This window comes from Notolabrus celidotus, chromosome 1 (genome assembly GCF_009762535.1).
Source record: "Notolabrus celidotus isolate fNotCel1 chromosome 1, fNotCel1.pri, whole genome shotgun sequence".
Classification (NCBI taxonomy): Eukaryota; Metazoa; Chordata; class Actinopteri; order Labriformes; family Labridae; genus Notolabrus; species Notolabrus celidotus.
In genome coordinates, this window is record NC_048272.1 from 3,666,845 (window position 1) to 3,682,662 (window position 15,818).

The 15,818-nt window shown below is 38.7% G+C and overlaps 1 protein-coding gene across 1 annotated transcript; it reads left to right on the forward strand.

The window, feature by feature from the left end:
• The first annotated feature begins 154 nt into the window (after window positions 1–154).
• LOC117818991 (serine/threonine-protein phosphatase 6 regulatory ankyrin repeat subunit C-like) lies at window positions 155–14,596 on the forward strand. The gene is made up of 28 exons (XM_034692168.1): window positions 155–319; window positions 1,029–1,112; window positions 1,287–1,365; window positions 1,778–1,848; window positions 1,959–2,159; window positions 2,429–2,516; window positions 4,207–4,349; window positions 5,424–5,636; window positions 5,782–5,860; window positions 5,977–6,091; window positions 6,338–6,420; window positions 6,533–6,635; window positions 7,351–7,419; window positions 7,511–7,651; window positions 7,747–7,803; window positions 8,513–8,624; window positions 8,709–8,780; window positions 8,888–9,089; window positions 9,292–9,379; window positions 9,780–9,897; window positions 10,010–10,229; window positions 10,323–10,410; window positions 10,512–10,595; window positions 10,708–10,853; window positions 11,164–11,246; window positions 11,594–11,676; window positions 12,063–12,154; window positions 12,271–14,596. The coding sequence occupies exons 1-28, from the start codon at window positions 293–295 to the stop codon at window positions 12,456–12,458; spliced, it is 3,129 nt and encodes a 1,042-aa protein (XP_034548059.1). The 5' UTR covers window positions 155–292; the 3' UTR covers window positions 12,459–14,596.
• The last annotated feature ends 1,222 nt before the right edge of the window (window positions 14,597–15,818 follow it).

Below are 15,818 nucleotides of genomic sequence, written 5' to 3' on the forward strand. Positions count from 1 at the left end.
TATTAACTCTGGTAAGGAGAGGTATTTTAAGATTATCATGTAATACAAACAACACTCACACGTGATTTTATTCAGAAAAGAATATTGAAAAACTTTAAAAAGATCTGACGTAAAATAAAGTCCCACCAAATCACGTTCCCGTTACTTCTCTCGCGATATTTCAGCAACTCTGGTACATCTACTCATCATATACCCCCAGTCGCTAACTAAGCTACAGCTAGGCTAACTAGCTGCTGTAAAGTGTAATGTAGTCACTCACACTAAATGAAAGAGCTTCCAGAGTGATTTGACAATGGACTTAAGAAATATCAAGGACCAGGTAATACATAAAACCGTTCTACTTTACGTTAAAATAAAAACTAACGGCATACAGCTGCCTCGTCCTGTGAGCGAAATGTCGCGCAAAGTTTGCTAGAGAGCTAATTAATGTTTCATTTCCCCCGATCCTTAAACCCAGACTCATTCTCAGTTTTATGTTTAATGTTTCCTTTCTTTAATGCATGTAGACCCTAGTATGTCGGACCCTGGGCTCTCTTTGAGATGAAGTCCAAACCCTGACCTACAAACACTTTTGACATCAATATTGTATAAGATCTGTTACTTAGCTATATTTAAATTTATCTGCGTACAATAAAGTTTACATACTTTTCAAGAAAGTACAGTATTTTTACAAAGAGACCAGCTGGCATGTATTGCTTCCCTCAGCTAAATGACAGCACAATGATTTGCAAGTTTTACGAGATGTTCCTAACTATAGCAGATTGCCTCAATTCAGTTGGATCATTCTATCAAATAGGTTTAGTCATTATCTTTATTCCTAGTGATGCTTTTAGAGTCATCATGTATTTATGAATCATGTTTACAAGTTTGCTGAGGATAGCTGTTAAGGTGAGATCTTGACTGCACTGCTGTTATCCATTTTATCACCCCAAGATGTTTCACAGAAGAGCATTAAACTCTTACACGACTTTTATGATGATACATTTTACTTTTCTCAACCTGTTTTATATGTCATATCTGTCTTCCAGTCCCCACTGGTCCAGGCTATATTCAGCAGAAATGTAGAAGAAGTGACATTTTTGTTGAGCCAGGAGGAAGATGTGAATTCTCTGGTAAGATCTCTGTTTAATGGCAGTTGTGATGGGAAACTTAGATGCATATAGTTTTGGGACATAAAGTAACACTTCTATTGTGCTTGTACAAATGATTAAGCAATGAACCCCCTTGCCAAAATGCTCACTGTATACTTAAACTGTTTTTTCCATCATTAAATCTTCTTCATTCAGGACCAAGAACAAAGCACACCCCTTCATGTTGCTTCTTATTTGGGTGATGTTCGCATTATGGACCTACTTATTACTTCAGGTAGGAATAATTGTCATGAGTAATAATGAAGCCTATTGTTTGTTTGTTTGTGCATTTTTGTGCTTTTGCAATTTCTATGAGTCAGCCTTTCTATCATTTAATATAATGAATGAATTTTCATTGTCATTGTCCATTTTTAAACTGTCACTGCACTGTGTACATAGGCTGTTTTTATAAAACTGTATTTTATTATATTTTATTGTGTTTTATATTTAAATTTTAGATATTTAAAAGCTGGAAGAGAAAAACAGCATCTCTTTTTCCTGTATGTCTCGTATATACAGTGAAAATTGACAATAAAAACCTTTGAATCTTGATCTTGAATCTTTGAATGAATCAAGTACAGGGGAACTAAATTTGACCAAAACAGTCAAGAAGAAAAGTCCATCTCTGCCTTCCCTTCCCTGTATAGGTGCACATGTCAACGCTAAGGACCAGGGTTCACTGACACCTTTACATCGAGCTGCTGCCTCAAGAAATGAAGTATGTACCCATTTTTTTTTGCCACAGAGGAACTCTGAGTTTTTCTAAGGACTTGGCCACCAGATTGCATTGTGTGACTTTCTCTTTTTGAATGTTGTCTTTTCCCTCAGAGAGCAGTGCAGCTGCTACTAAAGCATGGAGCAGAGATTAACACACGGGACAAATTCTGGCACACACCCTTACACATGGCAGCAGCAAACTGGTCTACTGGCTGCGCTTCAGCTCTGATACCACACGTGTGCAGCCTCGATGTCGCTGACAGGTCAGGAAGAACACCACTACAACATGCAGCGCACAGCGGCCACGGAGAGGTGAAAGTCGTTTTAATTCCTATTAAACATGCCATATTTTATATCTATTATTTCATACATAACACAATTTGAAAGTAGGTATGCTTTGAGAAATGTAATGATAACTGAGGTACATTTTGGGGTTTCCACTAGTTGTTGCCAAATTGGGTCTGAAGACACGTGTCTCATTATCTATTGATTAAGTTTCAAAGAGTATGTGCTTCCTCTTCCTTTAAGAATTAGGGCTGAAATGTGTTTGCTCAACATTGTTTCCATTCATGTTTCTGAAGATGGTGAGCTTGCTCCTGAGCAAAGGTGCCACTGTGAGTGCCAAAGACAAGAAGGAAAGGCAGGCAATCCACTGGGCTGCATACCTTGGTAAGGAGCGTTGTCACTTTAATAAATAAATGTTACAAAGAGAAGATGTCTTAAAGCACAAAAATATACCTTCTAAAACAAGCTTTCAAGAAACAACCAATAGAGCACTGACTGGTTAAAGTGTAAAAGGCACTAGATATTTATGTCACAGTAAAACATACAAGTTTTCAAAACCACTTATTAAACAAGCTGTTAACCTGCATCAAGGTTATTATCGTTAACGAAAACTAACGAAGTAATGAAAATGAGAGGTAAAAAAAACATTTCCGTTAACTGAAATAAAAATAAAAACAAGGCTTTACAAAAATAACAATAACTAACTTTAACTGTATTGTGAGTTTACAAAACAAACTAAAATAAACTAAACTTATAGAGAACATGTTGTTAGTTTTCGTGTCTGTCAATATATCTCATACATAAACTCAGTATTATATGCTTTATGTGCTGTTGTGACCATTTTTTTGTTAAATACAATATAACACTGAGTGACACATTTTATTGTTTTATGATGGTTGTTGATCTGTCCAAGGTGAATACATTTTTTAGAATAGTATGATGTTTTGAGTTTTTATTGCACAATGCTTTTTCTGACCTTTTTGAATCTCGCCCCTGACAACTAACCTATATTACAAAAAATACTAAAACTAATACTGAAACTGATAAAAACTAAACTAAAACTATCAAACTAAGCATTTTCAAAAAATAGAAAATGAACTAAACTAGCAAACCTGCTTTAAAAAGTAATTAAAACTAAACTGAAATAGAAAACAAAAAGTTAAAACGAGGGGCGCTGGTGGCCTAGCAGTCTAAGCGCCCCACTTACAGAGGCTACAGTCCTCGTAGCAGGGGTCGCCGGTTCGATTCCCAGTCGGTCGACCATTTCCTGCACGTCTTCCCCCTCTCTCTACTCCCCATATTTCCTGTCTCTCTCCAGCTGTCGTTTCAAATGAAGGCAAAAAGGCCAAAAATATAACTTTTTTTTAAAAAAAAGTTAAAACGAAATAAAAATAAAAACTAATGAAAAATGCAAAACTATAACAACCTTGACCTGCACAGAGACATCAGCAGCATTGTTGATCAGCAGCTCCAGACACAGCACTGATATAGCTCAGGGAGCAGCAGAAACAAGGGTTAATCATTTCTGTGTGCTGCAGTGCATAATTTATAAATGAATTATCCCAAAGCAAAAATAATCAGTGTAAATAAGAGTAGCTCAGTCCATAGGGGCTTGGCTTGGGAACCAGAGGGTCACCGGTTCAAGTCCCAGTATGGACCATGTTTGGCAAGTGGACTGGTGGCTGGAGAGGTGCTGGTTCACTTGACTGGGCACTGCCGATGTGTCCTTGAGCAAGGCACCGAACCCCCAACTGCTCAGGGTGTGCTGGTTGATGGCAGCATCCTCACTCTGACATTTCTCCCTATGTGCATGTGCACTGCATGTGTGTGCATAACATTGTATGTATACCAAAAATATGTGTGTGTAGCATGACCAAAAATTAACACAAGTGGAAAAAATAGAATTTCTAAAAGTTAATAAAAGCACCTTTCCTTTACCTTTCCTTTCCTAGTACTATATTCTTTTGAACCGTGCCATCACTGTTCTATTTTGTGTATTTATTTCAGCAATAGGGACTTGTGGTGGGATATGTTGTGCATAATGGATACTTATAGTAACTGTTTCTTCTTTCAGGTCATGTCGAAGTTGTGAAGTTGCTGCTATCGCACAGCGCTGATGTAATGTGCAAGGACAAACGTGGTTACACTCCACTTCATGCTGCAGCTGCTGGTGGACAGTTGGAAGTGGTCAAATATTTGTTGAAACTGATGATGGAGGTAAAGTGGCCTAATCACATCACTAACAGACCATCAGAATAGTAATAAATGATTATAGCTGCACTCTGTAAGATAAGATAAGATAAGATACTATACTCCTTTATTCATCCCACAACGGGGAAATTCATGGAGTTACAGCAGCAAACAAAAAGGTGTACAGTACAAGAATTTCAACAAGAATATATATATAGAAAAGAAATGTCCATCAGAGACGTCAGCTTGGCCATATTTCTCCTGTCAGCCACCACCTCCACAGGGTCCAGGACTGAGCTGGCCTTCTTCCCCAGTTAGTTCAGTCTTGCTCTCCTGTATCCTGTCCACCCACAGCAGGTGAAATCCTTCCAATGTGGCGTTTGTGTCCGGTGTTAGCTCTGTTAGCATGATGCTACTCTGCCAGTATTCCCTCTAGTGCTGGGTTAGCTCTTCCACCTTATCGTAGATAGATCTTACATTCCCCATAACGGTGGGTGGAAGGACAGGTCGATGTCGTCTTTCTTAGCTTGCACCTCAGTACCAGCACGTCGTCCTTGCCTCCTTCTCCTCAGCTCGCAGGGAACATCGGGCCTAGCTATCTACCTCAATTGACTAGTCATAGTGGCAATTTCTTATTCTCTGATACCAACATCCTTACATAAAACCCTGCTGATATCAACATTTTATCTCTAAATGGAACCATGAATTATAAAATATACATAAAGCTCTAATGACAGTGATGTGAAATTAGACATGGGGCTCATGAAATCACAAGGAAAATGTTAGCTAGGGTAAATAATCATGTTAGAAGATGAGTCATTTTCTCCTCTTGTTTCACACAACCAGACTTTTCTCACTAAGTGCAGTCGCCCCCAACTGACCATTGAAAAGAATGCAGGATAACAGTTCTTCATGGGCTCCAAAAAGATTTACAGTCTGCCCTTTAAAACCCCTAACTCCTTATATCCTTCTGATGTCATCAGCAAAGTCATTTGTCTCTTCACATTTTTGAGCTGCCAAGCAAGGCTCTTTATGCTTTCAAATCTCCAGATGTGTTAAAATGTCATACTTATCAATTTGCATCTCTCCTCCATCTCTTAGATTGATGAACCCAACATTTATGGGAACACAGCACTCCACATGGCCTGTCACACGGGGCAGGATGGTGTGGCCACAGAGCTGGTGAACTGTGGCTCCAACATCAATCAGCCTAACCACTATGGCAGCACGCCTCTGCATCTGGCTGCTGCCTCTGCCAGTGGGGTGCTGTGTCTGGAGCTGCTGATCAACAATGGTGCTGATGTCTCTGTGCAGGTTAACAGCTTGTTTAATAAGTGGTTTTGAAAAGCATATCAAAAGGAGGAATGAGTATTGTCATTGGCCAAAAGAGTTAAGCTTTAGTCTACATGATTTATGACTTTCTTTTAACATAACATGCTTTCATTTCTTTGATTAACAGAATAAAGAAGGGAAGAGTCCGTTGCACATGGCTGCCATGTACGGACGCTTCACAGGCTCCCAGATTCTGATCCAAAATGGTAAAATAAATTCAAAGATGTCCACAGGCTCCTCTTGTTCTCTTGATTACTGACACATAAGACACTTACTTGAAATATCAGAATTTCACTTCTCTTTTTTTGTCTCCTGTACACAGGTGGGGAGATCGACTCTGTTGACATGTATGGGAACACTCCTCTTCATGTTGCAGCAAGATACGGGCAGGAGTTACTGATCAGCACTCTGTTGACAAATGGTTCTGACAAGGCCAAGTATGTCCAACCATACCTGAGACTGTTACATTTTCTTCTTTGTTGCAGCTTGTCAGTTTGATTCATCAACATTATCACAAGTTTCGTCCCTGAATGCTTGAAATGACAAGATATGTGATGATAGGCTTCCTAATTCTTTAAGATCATACTCAAGAGATTCCCTTGATTCTTAAAAGCATCAAGAAAATTATGAAGACTTTTTCAACTTACAACATACTAAAGTCAATCTTTTTTTGCTTTCTAAAGACAAGGGGTTGATGGGATGCTTCCTCTACATTTGGCAGCACTCTATGGGTTCCCAGACTGTTGCCGGAAGTTGCTGTCTAATGGTGAGAATCTGTTGGAGCCACCCTCCTCCTTCTATTCTCTCCTTTTTTACGTTTCATTTACTGACACAACCCAAAATGTCTCCACTTAAAAATTGTTTTTCTGATCCTTCAGGTCAGTTTTACATGATGCCTTCCCCGACGTCATCAATTGGGTTTGATGTTAACATTTTAGATGACCACGGGAGGACCTGTCTGCATGCTGCTGCCTCTGGAGGGTGAGCTTACACACAAACACACACCTATAGCAAGAATGGTTTTAATCTAGCTTCCCCAATGAGCAGGTTTTCTGATTTTTCCTTATCTTTGTTGATAACAAAAAATGCATTTGAGAATATCATTTCGGTTTGGAGAACTCTGATCAACATGTTGCCTAAGTTATCATTGATCAACTAAGTCAGGGATATTCAATTCAATATTTGGTCGGGCTGGATTTTCAGACTAAGGACATGAGCTGGGCTGGATATTTTTAGCAGACAGTGAGCAAAGTTAACCATTTAAAAGAAAAACAAATAGATAAGATAACAAACACACTGGATGTTTATTAACGTATTGCCACATCCAAAAGGGCATAAACACAATAAAAGAGCAGTACTTAAACTAAACCTATGCTGAAATACTGCTTCTTTAAATTTTACATTTCAAACACATAACTTCAACACATTTTGACAGGTAAATACAAGCACATGTTAAGGTGCATATGAACAAAGAAAAAACAACATGCAGATTAGGAACACCATCTTTTGTTTTGCTCACATCTGAAAGTCAAAATCACTTAGCAGTTGCTTTTGGGCCACTCCAGGGTTGTTTTATGGCCGCATGTGGCCTGCAAGCTGCTAATTGAATAGGACTGAACTAAGTAATGAATAACCAGAAACAATAAGTGACAGATTGTTGACAATTAAAATAATTGTACTTTTTTTTGTGTGACAGGAATATTGAGTGTCTGAACTTGCTGCTGAGCAGTGCTGCTGAGCTAGATATAAAAGATAATTTGGGAAGGTAAGCACAGCTGACTGTCTTGATCTAAGATAGTTTTCTCTGTTGGTGCTGTCTGATAACACAGCTGTCTGTCTCCTGTTGCACCCGGTAGATCTCCTTTGCACTACGCTGCAGCTAACGCTAACAGCCAGTGCACAATCTCTCTGGTGAGAGCCGGTGCTGAGGTCAATGAGCTTGATCTGACGGGCTGCAGCCCTCTTCACTACGCTGCAGCTTCGCACACCTTCTGTGGGTAAGAGAGTGTTTGATTTTTACTCAGCTTACTGGGAGTTTACTAGAATGACACACTGAGGGCATTTCTTCATTTCTTCTTTTTTTAATCCACAGAGGGGAAACACACTCAGATCCTGAGTATAGTTTGGAAAGGGAACATGAAGCCTCACTGTAAGTGACATTTATTATTATATAACAGATATTACTTTTAATGATATTCTAGTGCGTCTCAAAAAAAATCCAAAAAGTTATTTTAGGAAGTGAAACGTTAGTATAATCTAGACCCATTACGAGCAAACTGAAATGCTTCAAGCATTTTCCTGTTTCAATCTTGCTAATTTTTGGAACTGTAGCTGGAAAAAAAACGGATCTCAATAAATTAAGATATTCAAAGCCAAGTACCTTTACTAATTTTAAGTTAATACGATAAAAAAAATGAAATTGTCATGATATTAATTTTTTTTGAGGTGCACTAGTAGATAAACTGTGACTTTAAACCTTATACATTGAGCTGCACTCATCTTCTGAAATGCATTTACAGCATACTTGAATTTGTGTAGAATGGCAAACTTTGAACAGGTAAAAAAACAAGGTGAAAATCAGACAAACACTGCTGAAGATCAAAACAATTATAAGACTGATAGTGTCATTTGATTTATTGATATAATTTGATTAAAACATGCATTGCGATCTTTCTAGAAAAAAAAAAAGTATCATAATGAAATAGAAAAATGTTGTTTTAGTTAACATAACATCATCTCAAAGACATGTGAGTGTTTTTAAGCTCTTCATATAATGACTTTCTTTCATTCCTTCTTATTGTACCTAGAAGAGAAATCAAACCCAGCAGTCCTCTTAATAATATCCTCTGTGTTTTCAGCTGTTTGGACTACTTGCTTGACAATGGTGCGAACCCGACTCTGAAGAACAGTAAGGGTTACAGTGCCGTCCACTATGCAGCAGCTTATGGGAACAAACAGCACCTGGAACTGGTCAGACTTCATTTTTTTATTTTCTATCTTGTAAATTCAGGATATGCCTCTTCAAAGTATTCATGCTTCTTGTCTCTTCTGCAGCTCCTGGAGATTTCCTTTAACTGTCTGGAAGAGGTTGAGAGTAATATTCCAGTCAGTCCTTTGCACTTAGCTGTGAGTAGCATTTGATCACATTTAACACAATAATGGGGCTTTTCATCAAGACCACATGTTTGTTAGGCATCTGACTATCACTCTTATTGTAAATTCTGCTGCTCTAGGCCTATTACGGTCACTGTGAGGCTCTGCATCTGCTGTCTGAGACGTTGGTGAGTCTCGATGTGCGGGACATTGAGGGAAGAACTGCTCTTCATTTGGCTGCCCGGAGAGGTTTTGCCCCCTGTGTGGAGGTGCTAGTGGAGCATCAGGCCTCCTACACACTGAGAGACCATAGGAACAAATGGACTGCTCTCCACGCTGCAGGTGTGTGTGTGTGAGTGTGTACTTTGGTGTTTCATGGCCAAAGGTGTTTCAGGAACCCACTCAATTTAGGACTTCAAAATATCCAGTATATTTTAGTTTTGCTGTTAGTTTGATGGCTATGAAAGATGATTTGATGAAAAAATCTTGACTTTAAAAATGTCTGAAATGAATGACTTATGTCTGTTTGTTTTCCCCTGTGCAGCTGCTGAAGGCCAAATGGACTGTCTGCTTTTATTAGTCAACAGGGAACAAAGTGCTGACATCATCGACAGTCCAGATACACAGGGACAGTGAGTACCTAAACGTTTTCTATGCTATGACGTGACTGATTATGAAATCCTTTTATATCTTGTCACTCCCTCATGACATGAGTAAATATTTCTTGTATAAAATGGACACTCATCTGACAATAACATTAAAAGCATCCAAAGAACTGGATCACAGATACATTATTAGTAGGATGTTTGTATTGATATTGGCTTTCATAGGTGTTTTCAAACAATCAGAAGCATAAAGATTTTGTGTTTCATAACTCTTATTCGGGGATGTGATTGCAAATTTCAGGGGGAAAAAGTATGTTATATTCATTCATGTAAAATGCAGTCAAATAAAGTAATGCTGCAAAAGTCTGATCTGAGCAGGAAAACTTCCTACCAGCAGTCAATTCACGTTTGTTTCTGTTGTATGTAGGACGGCTCTCATGCTTGCAGCCCTTGGACGTCACACCGACTGCGTCCACATCCTGCTAGAGAAAGGAGCAAAGACTGACGCTGCTGACAAAAAGGGCTTTACAGCATTACACAGAGCTGTACGTGCACTTGTGTTTGAGAACATCATACTGTCCTTTTTAATGCAGGGTGTCATAAATGTGTGTTTCCCTCTCAAATCCTCAAATCATATTTTATGTCTTCCCCCTGCAGGCCATGTTGGGCAGTGAGGACTGTGTATCTGCTCTGCTGGAACACGGGGCCTCTGCACTCTGTAGAGATTCTCAGGGAAGGACCCCGCTGCACCTCGTGGCATCCCTCGGCCACACCGAGCTCCTTACAAGTTTGCTAAAGGCTGCTGTGAAAGCTGACCCGCTGGACTCCATATTGGACTTCAGAGGCTACACACCCACACATTGGGCTGCATACCACGGTGAGGCATCACAGCATCGCTTTCATTTATTCTCTTTGTAAAAAAACACAAGAGGTAAAATGCAGTAGTACTGATCTCCTCTTTATTCTGCAGGACGTGAGGGATGTTTACACATTTTACTTGAAAACAAAATGTTTAACAACCAGGAAGGGAATCACTTCACCCCATTGCACTGTGCTCTGTGAGTACCCTTAATGCATGAAAATGCTCATGTTTTATTCATAATACAGATAATCTTATCATGGCTCTTTATAATCTAACCACTATGATCCTCGTCCACAGAGTTAATGGACATGGCGTCGCTGCTGAACTTCTGGTGAAGGCAGCTGGCCCCCAAATTGTTCATGTTAATGATGCCAAAGGGAGGTGGGTACACAGCTCAGCATTACATAATAGCTTTGTCTCATGTGACAGTACAGCTGTGGATCAGTTGAAGATGATGCTAATGAGGAGTCTTTTTAAATTCTTTGAAATGCAGGACCCCACTGCATGCAGCAGCTTATTCAGGGAATGTTGCTGGGCTCCAGCTGGTCTTGGCCCAGACAGCAGATGTCAATGTTGTGGACCATTGTGGGTGCTCTGCTCTGATGGTTGCTGCCGACTGTGGACAGACAAGGGCTGTTGGTATGTTGTTTCAATGACTGTGCTGTTTGTTGTATAATGTGTATCTCTAACCTGAGTCAACCTCAAGACACATGAGTTTCAGAAACCATCAAATTACTACATAGTTGTAATTTTCTTTATTTGCTTTTAGCAGGTGAGTATCATTGTTTGGACCCTCACAGGCTTCACTTTCGTTTGCTTTAAATCCCTGTATGTACCTGACCTTCCTGTTGCACTGATTTTAAGTTCCTCCACCTGAAAAACAACAACTCAGTGTCAAATGTAAAGCCCTGTGTTCATCCTGAAGGGTGTTTTATTTTCTGCGTTTCAGAGTTCTTGCTGCACAACGCGAAGCCAGACCTGACGCTGGTGGATGTCAATAATAACACTGCCCTTCACTTAGCCTGCAGCAAGGTCACTCACACATTCACATGCATGCTCTGTAGTATATGCAATGACACAATGACTGTAGCATGTGTGTAGCAATACTGTGAAACATTACTGTAACAACTGCCAAATGAAGTGATAACCTGCCATGATATAATATCCCTGTTACAGTCTGATTTCAAGTGTGATCAGATACATTTATTAAAAGTATGTTATTTAACCTATATTGAATTATCAATGTTTTTTACCAGTAAAAATGTAGGTAATGTGGTGCTACAATGCTACACCTTTTTGCAAATGTAGTAATTTTTAGTTAGTTTGTACATTTTTGCTGGAACACATGATCTCTTACAACAGTGTGTTTGATCCTGCAGGGTCATGAGATGTGTGCTCTATTGATCCTTGGTGAGATCGCCGACTCCTCTCTCATAAATGCAACAAACAGCGCTCTCCAAATGTGAGTTTTTCTGTTCATTTGTTTCATGATAACTCAGATTTATTGTGCAGGACAGTCACATCTGTGTCTGCAGAAGATCTAGCAAGTGACAGCTCCATGAAACTTTCACCTGAAAAACACAAAAGCCTAACTTAAGTTCAAAGAAAGTAATCATTTGCTTGAAAAAAATCACAAGACTTCAATAAAGGTCTATTTCTAATGCTCATACTCCTGTTTAAATGCATGAATGGGAAGTGAGAGCATAAATTAAGGTCATTGCCATCATCCAAGATGCCACAGATGTTTGTTGTGTTTGGCCTCTAATAAGACTGCATTTCAGTCTGTGACTAAATGTTGCCGTTCTCTCTGAGCCTTCTGTAACAGATCTGTCTGTTGTTCTCATGCAGGCCCCTTCACATTGCAGCAAGAAAAGGCCTGGCGACAGTAGTGCAGGTGTTACTGAGCAGAGGAGCAGCAGTCATGGCTGTAGATGAGGAAGGTAATCCAGGAGCTTTACATTTCATATGATTAAATACCAAGGAGGTCATATTTCCTGCTTAAAAACATTATTAAATGACACCTTGTGGTAATTACGTGCCTGTTGACCCTCTGAAGGACACACACCAGCTTTGGCCTGTGCACCGAACAAGAACGTGGCAGACTGTCTGGCCCTGATCCTCTCCACCATGAAGCCTTTCCCTCCCAGAGAGGCCGGTACTGGGGCAGCCTCCCACTTCAACTCCATCCTAAACTGTGGCATCGCTTCCACTTGCGGGTCCAATGGTAACCTGTGTCATGCCTAAGTAGGACAGGCACTATGGGCCCGCAAGAATGATCCTCAATCTTAGTGTAACTTAAAGTCCCCACAGATTTACCCCACACACGCACAGGAATGTGTGATCATGAATAGCACCATGACATTTACATGTGTGTGTGTGTCTGCATGTACGCAATGTACTCTTGCACCAGTAGCATTGAATGCTTCTTTAAAGTCTAGTCTTACACATCTCTATTATTAGCTTACCTCTCAGATTATGTTCTCTGTGACTTGAGTTTAGTTTAGCACATTTGTTATTTTAATGGAGTACTAATATGAGAAATGAATGGAAGTTTTAATGAGCACACTACAAAAGCCCCTCCACACTTGAACCTGACAAGTGCACAGACACCCTGATGATTGTGTGTTTAATCTACGTGAGTGTGTGTGTGTCTGAAAGTGTTACTTTGCGTATTAGACCTTGCTTCTTAATGAATTAAAAACTCTTAACAGGTGCTGTTAACCTTTTATGCAATTTATGAAACTCTATTTTCTTATCTTATCCAGAGTGTAGCAAGCACTACGCAGATTTAGATAAGCTTATTATTCCAATAATATCATGACTTATATTTCAGTTTAGTAAACGTTACAAGCATGTGTATAAATAGGGTAAACAGAGTCTAGTGTAAATATAGTTTTTTAAAAAGAAGTTTATCTTTCACTTGTACTATCCAGAATCCCAAATTATCCAGACTTTACCTCAGGCTAGTGTCGGCTGTTCTGTGAATGCAATAAAAAGCACAGTTTGAGATAAATATTACATTACAAAGACAGGTATCATGTGTAAGTTCAATAAGCCAGAGAATAAAACAAAGAATAGAGTCAACATGTGTTTGTACGAACCGTCAAAGCTCAAGGGGAATATAATCCTTCTAGTTTCAAGCAGTGTTGCTTTCCTGTTCATCTGCAACTTTTGATTTACTGCTTGATTCTTTTGAAGTTTGGATATCCCAAAGTGATGTCTTACAGTTTTATATGAACGGCATTTGAAAACCCAAAGATATTTGATAGACAGATGGAGGACTAAGAAGTGCATTACATTTCTCAATCTCAGAAACTGAAACCAGAAAATGTTGATGGTATTTGTCAACAAATAATGCTTTTACTTTTGAAATAGTCTAGTACAATACACTTTTACAGGTACAAAGCTGTCACTGCCTTTCTCTCTCTTTTTCATAAGTGGAAATGTGCATGAAATATTTTATCTTAGGACATTCTGAGAGCTGTAAACACAGATATACTTAGATATATTGTATCCTTTTTAAATGGCTTTATAGATTTGCACTCTGACCTGAAAGTTTATACTTTACACTAGGTTATCCAGCTTTGGTTTATGCAAACAAATAATCAAATTTTTAAGTCGGTTCAACAAATTTAACTTTCAACTAATTGAAAGACAACAGGTATTTTTAGTATTTCATTTATTCCTTTGATGAATTTCGTGGGGAAAGAGGTTTGACATTTCTGAACACTAGTAGCAGTGAAATCTGTTATCTCTCCAGGAATCGCTGTGTCGCAGCTTTTCATAGAATAGAATAGAATAGAATAGAATGTACTTTATTAGCCCCTGAAGGGAAATTCAGGTGTCTAGCAGATAAAATTATAAAAATCACATAAACAAGTAATTCAGGTGTCTGTCAGCTCACCTCCCATTGGCTAGAGAGTTCTAAAGACTAATGGCTGCAGGGATGAATGATTTTCTGTATCTCTCAGTCCTGCAGCGCAGAGAGATGAGCCGTCCACCTCTGCTGTTTCTCTGTTCCACAAAGAAGTTGTGAAGTGGATGATCTGTGTAATTTAGAATGGCCTCTAGCTTTTTCTGTTTGCATCTCTCCACCACAGCCCCCAGTGAGTCCAACCTGGTTCCAATCACAGTGCCAGCTCTTTTCACTAGTTTGTCTAGTCGCCTCGCATCCTTGTGTTTTATACTGCTCCCCCAGCAGACTGCAGCATAGAATAACACACTTGCCACCACAGACTGATAAAACATCTGCAGCATCTTTCTGTTAGTGGATAAGCTTTCATGTTAACCAATACTTCAGGGTGTGACTCACAACTTGAATTTTTTGGGTGAATTTAGTTGTAAATGGAAAAGAGTCAATAAATAAATCAGCAATATCTGAACTGCCTTTGTGTTTTTTTTTCTTTACATCCTCACAAACTACAGTAAAAAGCATTAATGAAAAAGTGGTATTGAGTTACCCCTGATAGTTATTTCTATAAACATGATATTTAAAAAATGCAAGTCTCATTAGAAATCAGGTGAAAATAAAAGCACTCTATTTTACATGGCATTGTAAATATGATGGATGTGATACTTTTGCACTCAGGCAAAAAAAAAAAAAAGCTTGGTAAGGTACAAATGAATAAAAAAAACTTCCTCTTATCTCTTGGAGCTCTGGTCACTTGTTTTCTTAAGAATCCATCTCCAAAAGGTCCATATCTTTGCCTTTTTCTTTTCCTGTCAAGTCTGATCTGACTCTTTTCTCCTTGCTTCTTATTGCTATTATATTTTACTTTAGTAAAGCTAGCTGTTGACTTATTATATATTAGTTAGTTTAGCTATCTTAGCTAGGTAACTTGAACCTAAACAATTATTATACAGTTATCTTTCACAGGTTATTAAATGTTTTCCTCAGTAAGAATAATTGTAAAAGCAAGACTTACATGTCACATCAGATGTGCAGTGGGAGCTGTGCTGAACTTTAAAATGTCTGGCAGGTGAATAGTTGTCCACAGAAGATGTTTTCCTAAATGCCAACAAGTACAAATATCAAAGGATGCCACCAAATACCATAGTAAATTCATGCGGGTAATTTTTGACCCATGTTGTGCATTACAGGGGTTGTGACACAAAAAGTGCTTTAATTCAAAAAGTAAGAAAGGGAAAAATAAAAGAAGGATGGATTATGCACAAAAACAAGTTATTTTAGGAATCCCTGGAATACTGAATTATGAAATAAATTTATTGCAAAGATATAGCACATGAAAACTCAGTCGGGTCACTTTTGACCCATGTTGTGCATCGATCTATTTATTTATTTAACCTTTATTTAACCAGGTGAGTTAATTGAGAACCAATTCTCATTTGCAATAACGACCTGGGAGAGAAGACAGCACAGGTGGCATGACAATAAATAAAAGACAAAACAAAAAGCAGAGAGGACATACAGAGAAACCTAGAGACAGAACAATACAATACAAAAATATGACAGCAGTGAACTACTTAAAAGCAATTTAAAAGTAAGTGTAGTGATGTTGAGTTATGGGGTGTATTAAGTTTTTGAAAGTGGCGAGTGGAATGAGAGAGAAAGAAAGAAACAAAAAATACTTTATTAATTTAATT